Source organism: Zonotrichia albicollis, unplaced genomic scaffold (genome assembly GCF_047830755.1).
Source record: "Zonotrichia albicollis isolate bZonAlb1 unplaced genomic scaffold, bZonAlb1.hap1 Scaffold_73_unloc_1, whole genome shotgun sequence".
In the NCBI taxonomy this organism is placed as follows: domain Eukaryota; kingdom Metazoa; phylum Chordata; class Aves; order Passeriformes; family Passerellidae; genus Zonotrichia; species Zonotrichia albicollis.
This window is the reverse complement of record NW_027428459.1, coordinates 116,782-129,792: the sequence shown is the minus strand read 5'-3', so window position 1 is coordinate 129,792 and position 13,011 is coordinate 116,782. Positions and strand designations below refer to the sequence as shown.

At 59.7% G+C, this 13,011-nt stretch overlaps 2 protein-coding genes across 2 annotated transcripts in view; both read left to right on the top strand.

The window, feature by feature from the left end:
- The window catches only part of LOC141727975 (uncharacterized), a 41,202-nt gene that overhangs the window by 9,576 nt on the left and 18,615 nt on the right, over nt 1–13,011 (top strand). The gene's annotated exons all lie outside the window — the stretch shown is intronic.
- LOC141728023 (uncharacterized) lies at nt 497–11,319 on the top strand. The gene is given in 6 exon segments (XM_074534316.1): nt 497–1,798; nt 5,588–5,740; nt 7,440–8,256; nt 9,278–9,471; nt 9,700–10,047; nt 10,049–11,319. Coding segments are annotated over 6 exon segments (3,387 nt in total). The 5' UTR covers nt 497–854; the 3' UTR covers nt 10,980–11,319.

Genomic DNA, 13,011 nt, shown 5'->3' with positions numbered 1-13,011 from the left:
ACAGCCCCAGTCGCTCCCAGTATGATGTCAGTACAGAAGCAGTACAGTCCCAGTCACTCCCAGTACGATATCAGCGCAGCCCCGTCCCTGGCAGCGCTGCCACTGCCGGGATCCCCCAGCCCTGTGTGCGTTCCCCCCTGGCGGATGAGCCGAGAGGAGCCCCAAGGGCTGGCAGTGGCCAGGCAGGGTCCCCAGCAAGGCCCAGTTTGGATGTGCAGCCCCCAGTTTGCCCAGTTCGCCTCTCCTTTGGCCCGGGCCGGGTTCACCCCTCCCGCAGCGGCTGGAGCAGCCGAGAGCCCCGCGCTGCCCATCCCGACCTGTCCCGGCTCCATCCGCGCTCCTGCCGCGGCTGCGAGGGCTGCGGGAACGGGGCACGGAGAGTGCGGCTGCTGCTGGGGGAGGAGGAGGAGGGAGGGAAGGGCAGGGATGAACGATGAGGAAGAGGCGGTGTCTGGGGAGGAGCGGGGGGGGTTGGGATGGAAGAGGAGGAGCGGGAGGAAGAGGAAGAGGAGGGACAAAGGCGGATCAAGGCTGAGCGGACGGATCCACGCGGTCGACCAGCCTGAATTCGCAGCCCCCGCCTGTGGGATCATCGCCCCCCGCATCGCGCCGGTGAGCAGGGACGGGAGCCCGGCCCTGATATCCCGGGGGGGCCCTGGGTTGGGTTTATTGGGGGATGTTTGGAGAATGAAGAAGTCCAAGGCTGAGCGGAAAAGGCCCCTCGGGGGGACATCGGGGCGTGGCGGTGCCGTCCTGCCGGGGACGGCCTGGGGGGATCTCGTTGCCCTCGGCTGTGGCACGGAGGCAAATCCCATGGTGTCCTTGTCCTTCCTCCCCCAGAGCGGGAGCGGAGCATGGAGAGCAGGGAGGACAAATGCCCGCGGCAGGAGCTGGTGGAAGAGGCCGTTTTGAGCGGCTCCACGGCGCAGGAAGGCAACGGGGAGGAAAAGGCGCGGAGATGCCGCACGAGGAGGGGCTGCAAACGCAGCCGGCGGGGATGTGAGGGGGAAAGAGCCGGCCTGGGCCAGGAAGGCGGCCGGAGACGGAGGCAGAGCTCGGAGCTGGTGCTCCGTGAGCAGCTCCGTGATGGGGAGAAGCCCCACACGTGCGGGGAGTGTGGGAAGAGCTTCAGGTGGAACTGCGAACTGATCGTGCACCAGAGGATCCACACTGGGGAGAAGCTCTTTGAGTGTGGGGAGTGTGGGAAGAGCTTCAGCCGACGCAACAATCTGATCAGGCACCAGAGGACCCACACTGGTGAGAGGCGCTACGAGTGTGGGGAGTGTGGGAAGAGCTTCAGTCAGCACGGCAATCTGATCACGCACCAGAGGATCCACACTGGGGAAAGGCCTTTCGAGTGTTCCGTGTGTGGGATGCGCTTCAATCAGAGCTCCGGCCTGAACAATCACCAGAGGAGCCACACAGGGGAGAGGCCCTTCGAGTGTGACAAATGCAGGAAGAGGTTTCAGACCCGCGCCCATCTCTTCCGCCACTTTCAGACTCACACAGGGGAGAGGCCCTTCCAGTGCCCTGAGTGTGGGAAGGGATTCAGGGAGAACTCCAGCCTCATCGTCCACCAGCGTATCCACACTGGGGAGAGGCCCTACAAGTGTGATAAATGCAGGAAGAGGTGTCGGACCAGTTCTGATCTCGTCCTCCACTATCGCATTCACACAGGAGAGAGGCCCTTCCAATGCCCTGAGTGTAGGAAGAGATTCAAGAAGAACTCCACCCTTGTCATTCACCGGCGCATCCACACTGGGGAGAGGCTCTTCGAGTGTGACAAATGCAGGAAGAGGTTTCAGACCCGCGCCCATCTCTTCCGCCACTTTCAGACTCACACAGAGGAGAGACCGTTCCAGTGCCCTGAGTGTGGGAAGGGATTCAGGCGGAAGGCCCAACTCATCGCCCACCAGCGTATCCACACAGGGGAGAGGCCCTACGAGTGTGATAAATGCAGGAAGAGGTTTCGGACCAGCACCCATCTCCTCCAGCACTATTGGATTCACACAGAGGAGAGGCCCTTCCAATGCCCTGAGTGTGGGAAGGGATTCAAGTACAACTCCCACCTCGTCAGGCACCGGCGCATCCACACTGGGGAGAGGCCCTACGAGTGTCCCCAGTGTGGGAAGAGCTTCTCACAGAGCTCTAACTTGACCCAACACCAACGGAGGCACCACTAAGGGAAGCCCTGTGAGTGCCCCGAGTGCGGGCAGAGCTTCGTGCGCTGCTCCAGCTCCATCCCCCACTGGAGGAGGCACTGTGGGCACAGCCCTGGTCACTCACATTCCCTGTGATCCATGCTGGGAACACACATGGAGGCTTCAAATTTTGGTTTGGCCTTAATATTTCTTCTTTCTCCATCTTTTTGCACTCCAAAATCTACGAGGGATGGATCTGTCACCTCAAAACCACTTAAATCCCACTGAAAACAGCTCAATTTTACCCCAAAACTGCTCAATCGCAACTCAAAAAAGTCCATGTCATAAAAAACTCCATCGATTCTCAGCCACCTGAGTAAGATTGCGCTGGAAGGAGACTGAGAAAAGCGTGATCTCACTTAGGGTGGTGGGATAGGGATTATCTTGGGCTGCGTGTGTGGGATGTATTTGATAGCAAATAAACCTGTCAGACCGACTGATTTCTCTCCCGTTCATGTTCAGTCGCTTTCAGTTCTGTTTGCACAGCGCCGCCTCCCAGAGTGTCCCCTCAGAGTTGCCGCCCTTGGCCTGAGCCCGCCCCTTTCCCCTCACGGTTCCGCCCTTTCCCTGCCCCCTTTCCCCTCACGGTTCCGCCCTTTCCCTGCCCCCTTTCCCCTCACGGTTCCCGCCCTTTCCCTGCCCCATTTCCCCTCACAGTTCGGCCACAGGGATCGGGGGGAGGAAGAGGAGGGAGGGAGGAAGAGTCCGAGCAGCTGCCACAGCAGAAGAGGAGAGGGAGCATCTCGTGCCCCAGGCGCTCCCTCAAAGTGCCACAGCCCCAGAAGCATCGCCCCACATCCCGCAGGTTCCTGGGGAGGGGGAGCGCGGCCCAAATATCCCGGGGAGTGCCTGGGTTTGGGGTTTGTTTCGGGGGGATGTTTGCAGCTGGCAGGGCCCCAAAGCCGAGCCGCAAATGGCCCTCGGGGAGACATCCGGGGTCTGCAGTGGCTGCTCCCAGTATGAGCCCAGTTGCTCCTCCGTGCGCTTCCAGTTTCCTGGGCAATCCCAGTAATAGCCTGGTCATTCCCAGTATGGGCCTGTGCACTCCCAGTATCATCCTGGTCACTTCCCCTGCCTCCCTGCCTGATCCCAGTCACTCCCAGACGAGGTCACTCCCAGTGATTTTCATGATGATGCAATTGTCTCCCAGCATGGTCCCAGTTGCTCCCAGTTCCTCCCACTTTCATCCAGTGTGTTCTCCGTTCTCCCAGTTGTCCCTGGCATAGTCCCAGGCACTCCCAGTGTGATCCCAGTCTCTCCCAGCAATGGCCCGGTCACTCCCACTCGCCCCCAGCGTGTTCCCAGTTCCCCCAACACCTTCCCAGTCAGTCCCAGTTTGGTGCCAATCACCACCTGCATGGTCTCCGACCCTCCCAGTATATCCCAGTTGCCCTGAACATTCTGGCAGTCATTGCCAGGCACTCCCAGTCACCTCAGCGTGGTTCACTTGCCCCCACTTTTACCCCAGTTGCTGCCAGTTCCTCTAATTCAGTCCCCAGTTGGCTCCCAGCATGGGCCTGGTAGCTCCCAGAAGCCCCCATTGAGGGTCCAATCACAGCCACTCTAATCCCAGTATGATTGTAGCCACTCCCAGTATGATCCCAGTATGATCCCAGCCCCCATGAGTGCGATCACAATCTGCCCTGGGAAGGCAGAGTGATCTGAAATGATGTCCGTACAAACTCACTACAATCCCAGTGTCATCCCAGCGTGGTGTCAGTACAAAGCCAGTACAGTCCCAGTCACTCCCAGTACGACCCCAGTATGATGTCAGTACAGAACCAGTACAGCCCCAGTCACTCCCAGTACGACCCCGGTATGATGTCAGTACAAGGCCAGTACAGCCCCAGTCACTCCCAGTATGATGTCAGTACAGAACCAGTACAGCCCCAGTCACTCCCAGTAGGATCCCAGCGCAGCCCCGTCCCTGGCAGCGCTGCCACTGCTGGGATCCCCCAGCCCTGTGTGCGTTCCCCCCTGGCGGATGTGCCGAGAGGAGCCCCAAGGGCTGGCAGTGGCCAGGCAGGGTCCCCAGCAAGGCCCAGTTTGGATGTGCAGCCCCCAGTTTGCCCAGTTCGCCTCTCCTTTGGCCCGGGCCGGGTTCACCCCTCCCGCAGCGGCTGGAGCAGCCGAGAGCCCCGCGCTGCCCATCCCGACCTGTCCCGGCTCCATCCGCGCTCCTGCCGCGGCTGCGAGGGCTGCGGGAACGGGGCACGGAGAGTGCGGCTGCTGCTGGGGGAGGAGGAGGAGGGAGGGAAGGGCAGGGATGAACGATGAGGTAAAGGCGGGGTCGGGGGGAGGAGCAGGGGGGGTTGGGCTGAAGAGGAGGAGCGGGAGGAAGAGGAAGAGGAGGGACAAAGGCGGATCGAGGCAGAGCGGACGGATCCACGCGGTCGACCAGCCTGAATTCGCAGCCCCCGCCTGTGGGATCATCGCCCCCCGCATCGCGCCGGTGAGCAGGGACGGGAGCCCGGCCCTGATATCCCGGGGGGTGCCTGGGTTGGGTTTTTGGGGGGATGTTTGGAGAATGAAGAAGTCCAAGGCTGAGCGGAAAAGGCCCCTCGGGGGGACATCGGGGGGTGGCGGTGCCGTCCTGCCGGGGACGGCCTGGGGGGATCTCGTTGCCCTCGGCTGTGGCACGGAGGCAAATCCCATCGTGTCCTTGTCCTTCCTCCCCCAGAGCAGGAGCGGAGCATGGAGAGCAGGGAGGACAAATGCCCGCGGCAGGAGCCGGTGGAAGAGGCCGTTTTGAGCGGCTCCACGGCGCAGGAAGGCAACGGGGAGGAAAAGGCGCGGAGATGCCGCACGAGGAGGGGCTGCAAACGCAGCCGGCGGGGATGTGAGGGGGAAAGAGCCGGCCTGGGCCGGGAAGGCGGCCGGAGACGGAGGCAGAGCTCGGAGCTGGTGCTCCGTGAGCAGCTCCGTGATGGGGAGAAGCCCCACACGTGCGGGGAGTGTGGGAAGAGCTTCAGGTGGAACTCAAAACTGATCGAGCACCAGAGGATTCACACTGGGGAGAGGCCCTTTGAGTGTGGGGAGTGCGGGAAGAGCTTCAGACACCGCAGCAATCTGCTCAGGCACCAGAGGACCCACACTGGGGAGAGGCCCTACGTGTGTGGGGAGTGTGGGAAGAGCTTCACCGAGAACTCCAGCCTGATCAAGCACCAGAGGATCCACACTGGGGAGAGGCCCTTGGAGTGTGACAAATGCAGGAAGAGGTTTCAGACCCGCGCCGATCTCTTCCGCCACTTTCAGACTCACACAGAGGAGAGACCCTTCCAGTGCCCTGAGTGTGGGAAGGGATTCAGGGAGAACTCCACCCTCGTCACCCACCGGCGCATCCACACTGGGGAGAGGCCCTACGAGTGTGATAAATGCAGGAAGAGGTTTCGGACCAGCGGCCATCTCCTCCAGCACTATCAGAGTCACACAGAGAAGAGGCCCTTCCAATGCCCTGACTGTGGGAAGGGATTCAGGGAGAACTCCACCCTCATCGCCCACCAGCGCATCCACACTGGGGAGAGGCCCTACGAGTGCGATAAATGCAGGACGAGTTTTCGGACCAGCGGCCATCTCTTCCAGCACTATCGGATTCATACAGAGGAGAGGCCCTTCCAGTGCCCTGAGTGTGGGAAGGGATTCAAGTACAACTTCACCCTCGTCAGGCACCGGCGCATCCACACTGGGGAGAGGCCCTACGAGTGTCCCCAGTGTGGGAAGAGCTTCTCACAGAGCTCTAACTTGACCCAACACCAACGTAGACACCACTAAGGGAAGCCCTGTGAGTGCCCCGAGTGCGGGCAGAGCTTCGTGCGCTGCTCCAGCTCCATCCCCCACTGGAGGAGGCACTGTGGGCACAGCCCTGGTCACTCACATTCCCTGTGATTCAGGTTGGGAACAGACATGGAGGCTTCAAATTTTAGTTTGGCCTTAATATTTCTTCTTTCTCCATCTCTTTGCACTCCAGAATCTACGAGGGATGGATCTGTCACCTCAAAACCACTCAAATTCCACATAACACATCTCGATCTTACAACAAAACTGCTCAATCGCAACTCAAAAATGTCAATGTCTTAAAAAACTCACTCGATTCTCAGCCACCTGAGTAAGACTGGGCTGGAAGGAGACTGGGAGAAGCGTGACCTCAGTTAGGGTGGTTGGATGGGGATTATCTTGGGCTGGGTGTGTGGGATGTATTTGATACGAAATAAAACTCTCAGAGTTACTGATTTCTCTCCCGTTCATGTTCAGTCGCTTACAGTTCTGTTTGCACAGTGCCGCCTCCCAGATTGTCCCCTCAGAGTTGCCGCCCTTGGCCTGAGCCCGCCCCTTTCCCCTCACGGTTCCCGCCCTTTCCCCGCCCCCTTTTACCCTCATGGTTCCGCCCTTTCCCTGCCCACTTTCCCCTCACGGTTCCAGCCGGTTGGGGGAGAGGAGCAGGACTAAGGAAGATAGAAGGGGAGGGATGAAGGCGGAGAGAGAGCAGCGATGGAAGGAGGGGAAGAAGGCGGGGTTGGGAGGAGAAAGAGGAGAAGGGATGGAAGGGGCGGGATGGAAGAGGAGAAGCAGGCGGAGATAACGCTGAGGAGCGGGAGGGGGGATGGAAGAGGAGGAGCGGGAGGAAGAGGAAGAGCAGGGACAAAGGCGGATCGAGGCTGAGCGGACGGATCCACGCGGTCTGGAGCCCTGCCTGAATTCGCAGCCCCCGCCTGTGGGATCATGGGCCCCGCATCGCGCCGGTGAGCAGGGACGGGAGCCCGGCCCTGATATCCCGGGGGGTGCCTGGGTTGGGTTTTTGGGGGGATGTTTGGAGAATGAAGAAGTCCAAGGCTGAGCGGAAAAGGCCCCTCGGGGGGACATCGGGGGGTGGCGGTGCCGTCCTGCCGGGGACGGCCTGGGGGGATCTCGTTGCCCTCGGCTGTGGCACGGAGGCAAATCCCATCGTGTCCTTGTCCTTCCTCCCCCAGAGCGGGAGCGGAGCATGGAGAGCAGGGAGGACAAATGCCCGCGGCAGGAGCTGGTGGAAGAGGCCGTTTTGAGCGGCTCCACGGCGCAGGAAGGCAACGGGGAGGAAAAGGCGCGGAGATGCCGCTCGAGGAGGGGCTGCAAACGCAGCCGGCGGGGATGTGAGGGGGAAAGAGCCGGCCTGGGCCGGGAAGGCGGCCGGAGACGGAGGCAGAGCTCGGAGCTGGTGCTCCGTGAGCAGCTCCGTGATGGGGAGAAGCCCCACACGTGCGGGGAGTGTGGGAAGAGCTTCAGGTGGAACTGCGAACTGATCGAGCACCAGAGGATTCACACTGGGGAGAGGCCCTTTGAGTGTGGGAAGTGTGGGAAGAGCTTCAGCCAGCGCCATAATCTGATCAGGCACCAGAGGACGCATTGTGGGGATGGGCCCCTTGAGTGTGGGGAGTGTGGGAAGAGCTTCATTAGGAAATGCAGCCTGATCCAGCACCAGAGGTCCCACATTCGAGTGAAGTCTTACGAGTGTGGGGCGTGTGGGAAGAGCTTTACCCAGAGCTCCAGCCTGATCCAGCACCAGAGGTCCCACATTCGGGTGAAGTCTAACGAGTGTGGGGAGTGTGGGCAGAGCTTCCGATGGAGGTCGGACCTGATCACGCACCAGAGGACCCACACTGGGGAACGGCCCTACGTGTGTGGGGAGTGTGGGAAGAGCTTCACAGTGAGCTCCAACCTGATCGTGCACCAGAGGATCCACACTGGGGAAAGGCCTTTCGAGTGTTCCGTGTGTGGGATGCGCTTCAGCCAGAGCTCCCACCGGAACAAGCACCAGAGGAGCCACACAGGAGAGAGGCCCTTCGAGTGTGACAAATGCAGGAAGAGGTTTCAGACCCGCGCCCATCTCTTCTGCCACTTTCAGACTCACACAGAGGAGAGACCCTTCCAGTGCCCTGAGTGTGGGAAGGGATTCAGGGAGAACTGCAGCCTCATCAGGCACCGGCGCATCCACACTGGGGAGAGGCCCTACGAGTGTCCCCAGTGTGGGAAGAGCTTCTCACAGAGCTCTCACTTGAACACACACCAACGGAGCCACCACTAAGGGAAGCCCTGTGAGTGCCCCGAGTTCGGGCAGAGCTTCGTGCGCTGCTCCAGCTCCATCCCCCACTGGAGGAGGCACTGTGGGCACAGCCCTGGTCACTCACATTCTCTGTGATCCATGCTGGGAACAGACATGGAGGCTTCAAATTTTAGTTTGGCCTTAATATTTCTTCTTTCTCCATCTCTTTGCACTCCAGAATCTACGAGGGATGGATCTGTCACCTCAAAACCACTCAAATCCCACATAATACATCTCGATCTTACAACAAAACTGCTCAATCGCAACTCAAAAATGTCAATGTCTTAAAAAACTCACTCTATTCTCAGCCACCTGAGTAAGACTGGGTTGGAAGGAGACTGGGAGAAGCGTGACCTCAGTTAGGGTGGTTGGATGGGGATTATCTTGGGCTGGGTGTGTGGGATGTATTTGATACGAAATAAAACTCTCAGAGTTACTGATTTCTCTCCCGTTCATGTTCAGTCACTTACAGTTCTGTTTGCACAGTGCAGCCTCCCAGATTGTCCCCTCAGAGTTGCCGCCCTTGGCCTGAGCCCGCCCCTTTCCCCTGACGTTGCCCGCCCTTTCCCTGTCCCCTTTTCCCCTCACGGTTCCGCCATTTCCCAGCCCCCTTTCCCCTCACGGTTCCCGCCCTTTCCCTGCCCCCTTTTACCCTCACGGTTCCGCCATTTCCCTGCCCTCTTTTACCCTCACGGTTCCGCCCTTTCCCTGCCCCCTTTTACCCTCATGGTTCCGCCATTTCCCTGCCCCCTTTCCCCTCACGGTTCCCGCCCTTTCCCTGCCCCCTTTTTCCCTCACGGTTCCGCCCTTTCCCTGCCCCCTTTTACCCTCATGGTTCCGCCCTTTCCCTGCCCACTTTCCCCTCACGGTTACAGCCGGTTGGGGGAGAGGAGCAGGACTAAGGAAGATAGAAGGGGAGGGATGAAGGCGGAGAGAGAGCAGCGATGGAAGGAGGGGAAGAAGGCGGGGTTGGGGAGGAGAAAAGGAGAAGGGATGGAAGGGGCGGGATGGAAGAGGAGAAGCAGGCGGAGATAACGCTGAGGAGCGGGAGGGGGGATGGAAGAGGAGGAGCGGGAGGAAGAGGAAGAGGAGGGACAAAGGCGGATCGAGGCTGAGCGGACGGATCCACGCTCTGGAGCCCAGCCTGAATTCGCAGCCCCCGCCTGTGGGATCATCTCCCCCCGCATCGCGCCGGTGAGCAGGGACGGGAGCCCGGCCCTGATATCCCGGGGGGTGCCTGGGTTGGGTTTTTGGGGGGATGTTTGGAGAATGAAGAAGTCCAAGGCTGAGCGGAAAAGGCCCCTCGGGGGGACATCGGGGGGTGGCGGTGCCGTCCTGCCGGGGACGGCCTGGGGGGATCTCGTTGCCCTCGGCTGTGGCACGGAGGCAAATGCCATCGTGTCCTTGTCCTTCCTCCCCCAGAGCAGGAGCGGAGAGCATGGAGGACAAATGCCCGCGGCAGGAGCTGGTGGAAGAGGCCGTTTTGAGCGGCTCCACGGCGCAGGAAGGCAACGGGGAGGAAAAGGCGCGGAGATGCCGCACGAGGAGGGGCTGCAAACGCAGCCGGCGGGGATGTGAGGGGGAAAGAGCCGGCCTGGGCCGGGAAGGCGGCCGGAGACGGAGGCAGAGCTCGGAGCTGGTGCTCCATGAGCAGCTCCGTGATGGGGAGAAGCCCCACACGTGCGGGGAGTGTGGGAAGAGCTTCAGCAGCAACTCCCATTTGATCACGCACCAGAGAATTCACACGGGGGAGAAGCCCTATGAGTGTGGGGTGTGGGAAAAGCTTCAGCCAGCGCCACAATCTGATCAGGCACCAGAGGTCCCACACTGGGGAGAGGCCCTTTGAGTGTGGGCAGTGTGGGAAGAGCTTCGGGTGGAACTCCGAACTGACCAGGCACCAGAGGATCCACACTGGGGAGAGGCTCTACGAGTGTGGGGAGTGTGGGGATAGTTTCAGGAGGAAGTGCGAACTGATCAAGCACCAGAAGATCCATACTGGGGAGAAGCCCTACGAGTGTGGGGAGTGCGGGAAGTATTTCAATCGGAGCTCCCACCTGATCGAGCACGAAAGGTTCCACACTGGGGAAAGGCCTTTCGAGTGTTCCGTGTGTGGGATGCGCTTCAGCCACAGCTCCGCCTGGAACAGGCACCAGAGGAGCCACACAGGAGAGAGGTGCTTCGAATGTTCCAAGTGTGGGAAGAGCTTTCAGACCCGCGCCAATCTCTTCCGCCACTTTCAGAGTCACAGAGAGGAGAGGCCCTTCCAATGCCCCGACTGTGGGAAGGGATTCAGGCAGAAGTCCAACCTCATCAAACACCGGCACATCCACACTGGGGAGAGGCCCTTCGAGTGTGATAAATGCAGGAAGAGGTTTCAGACCAGCTCTGATCTCTTCAGGCACTATCTGATTCACACAGAGGAGAGGCCCTTCCGCTGCCCCGACTGCGGCAAGGGATTCAAGTACAACTCCACCCTCGTCACCCACCAGCGCATCCACACTGGGGAGAGGCCCTTCGAGTGTCCCCAGTGTGGGAAGAGCTTCTCCAGCAGCTCTAACTTGACCCAACACAAACGTAGACACCACTAAGGGAAGCCCTGTGAGTGCCTCGAGTGCGGGAAGAGCTTCGTGCGCTGCTCCAGCTCCATCCCCCACTGGAGGAGGCACTGTGGGCACAGCCCTGGTCACTCACATTCCCTGTGATCCATGCTGGGAACAGACATGGAGGCTTCAAATTTTGGTTTGGCCTTAATATTTCTCCTTTCTCCATCACTTTGCACTCCAAAATCTACGAGGGATGGATCTGTCACCTCAAAACCACTCAAATCCCACTGAAAACAGCTCAATTTTTCCCCAAAACTTCTCAATCGCAACTCAAAAAAGTCAATGTCATAAAAAACTCACTCGATTCTCAGTCACCTGAGTAAGATTGGGCTGGAAGGAGTCTTGGAGAAGCGTGATCTCAGTTAGGGTGGTGGGATGGGGATTATCTTGGGCTGGGTGTGTGGAATGTATTTTATACGAAATAAAACTCTCAGACTTATTGATTTCTCTCCCGTTCATGTTCAGTCGGTTGCAGTTCTGTTTGCAGAGTGCCGCCTCCCAGTGTCCCCTCAGAGTTGCCGCCCTTGGCCTGAGCCCGCCCCTTTCCCCTCACGATTCCCGCCCTTTCCCTGCCCCCTTTTACCCTCATGGTTCCGCCCTTTCCCCGCCCCCTTTTACCCTCATGGTTCCGCCCTTTCCCTGCCCACTTTCCCCTCACGGTTCCAGCCGGTTGGGGGAGAGGAGCAGGACTAAGGAAGATAGAAGGGGAGGGATGAAGGCGGAGAGAGAGCAGCGATGGAAGGAGGAGGAGAAGGCGGGGTTGTGGAGGAGAAAGAGGAGAAGGGATGGAAGGGGCGGGATGGAAGAGGAGAAGGAGGCGGAGATAACGCTGAGGAGCTGGAGGGGGGATGGAAGAGGAGGAGCGGGCGGAGATAACGCTGAGGAGCGGGAAGGGGGATGGAAGAGGAGGAGCGAGAGGAAGAGGAGGGACAAAGGCGGATCGAGGCTGAGCGGACGGATCCACGCGGTCTGGAGCCCAGCCTGAATTCGCAGCCCCCGCCTGTGGGATCATCTCCCCCCGCATCGCGCCGGTGAGCAGGGACGGGAGCCCGGCCCTGATATCCCGGGGGGTGCCTGGGTTGGGTTTTTGGGGGGATGTTTGGAGAATGAAGAAGTCCAAGGCTGAGCGGAAAAGGCCCCTCGGGGGGACATCGGGGGGTGGCGGTGCCGTCCTGCCGGGGACGGCCTGGGGGGATCTCGTTGCCCTCGGCTGTGGCACGGAGGCAAATCCCATGGTGTCCTTGTCCTTCCTCCCCCAGAGCAGGAGCGGAGCATGGAGAGCAGGGAGGACAAATGCCCGCGGCAGGAGCTGGTGGAAGAGGCCGTTTTGAGCGGCTCCACGGCGCAGGAAGGCAACGGGGAGGAAAAGGCGCGGAGATGCCGCTCGAGGAGGGGCTGCAAACGCAGCCGGCGGGGATGTGAGGGGGAAAGAGCCGGCCTGGGCCGGGAAGGCGGCCGGAGACGGAGGCAGAGCTCGGAGCTGGTGCTCCGTGAGCAGCTCCGTGATGGGGAGAAGCCCCACACGTGCGGGGAGTGTGGGAAGAGCTTCAGGTGGAAGTGCCAACTGATCGAGCACCAGAGGATTCACACTGGGGAGATGTGGGATCCCAGGATTTGAATCCTGGCATGCCGAGCCCCCGGGACCACCCTTGGGGGGCCCGGGAGTCCTGGAATGTTGCCAGAAGTGTCTGGTGGCAGGACTTTGACCCTACACGGGAGACGACACCTTTATGAAGATAAGAGGGCCTCACCGGGGTGAAGGGTGGAAAGATTAGCTAATTAGAGGGTGAGAAACAGGGTTTAGGATTTATGTACAGGGGGGTTTAGAGGAGTAAGATGGAGGAATTGGGGTGTGTCCTACCCTCCTTCTTCTTCCTTCTCTCCTCCATCTTCTTTGGCCACGGTGGCACCTTTGGATTGGTCATTACTAAGAGTACACCGAGTTATAAGAATAGATGGTATTGGGGAAAAATGATAAATATTGTATACGTAACTAGGGGTATAAAGATACGTGGCGGTCCGTGGGACGGCACAGTGTGCCCATGGCTGACTGCTGTGCGGATCTCTGTTGAGCTGAAAGAACATCTTTTAGATAAACAATTAATAAACATAAAACCAGAAAGAAGAACTG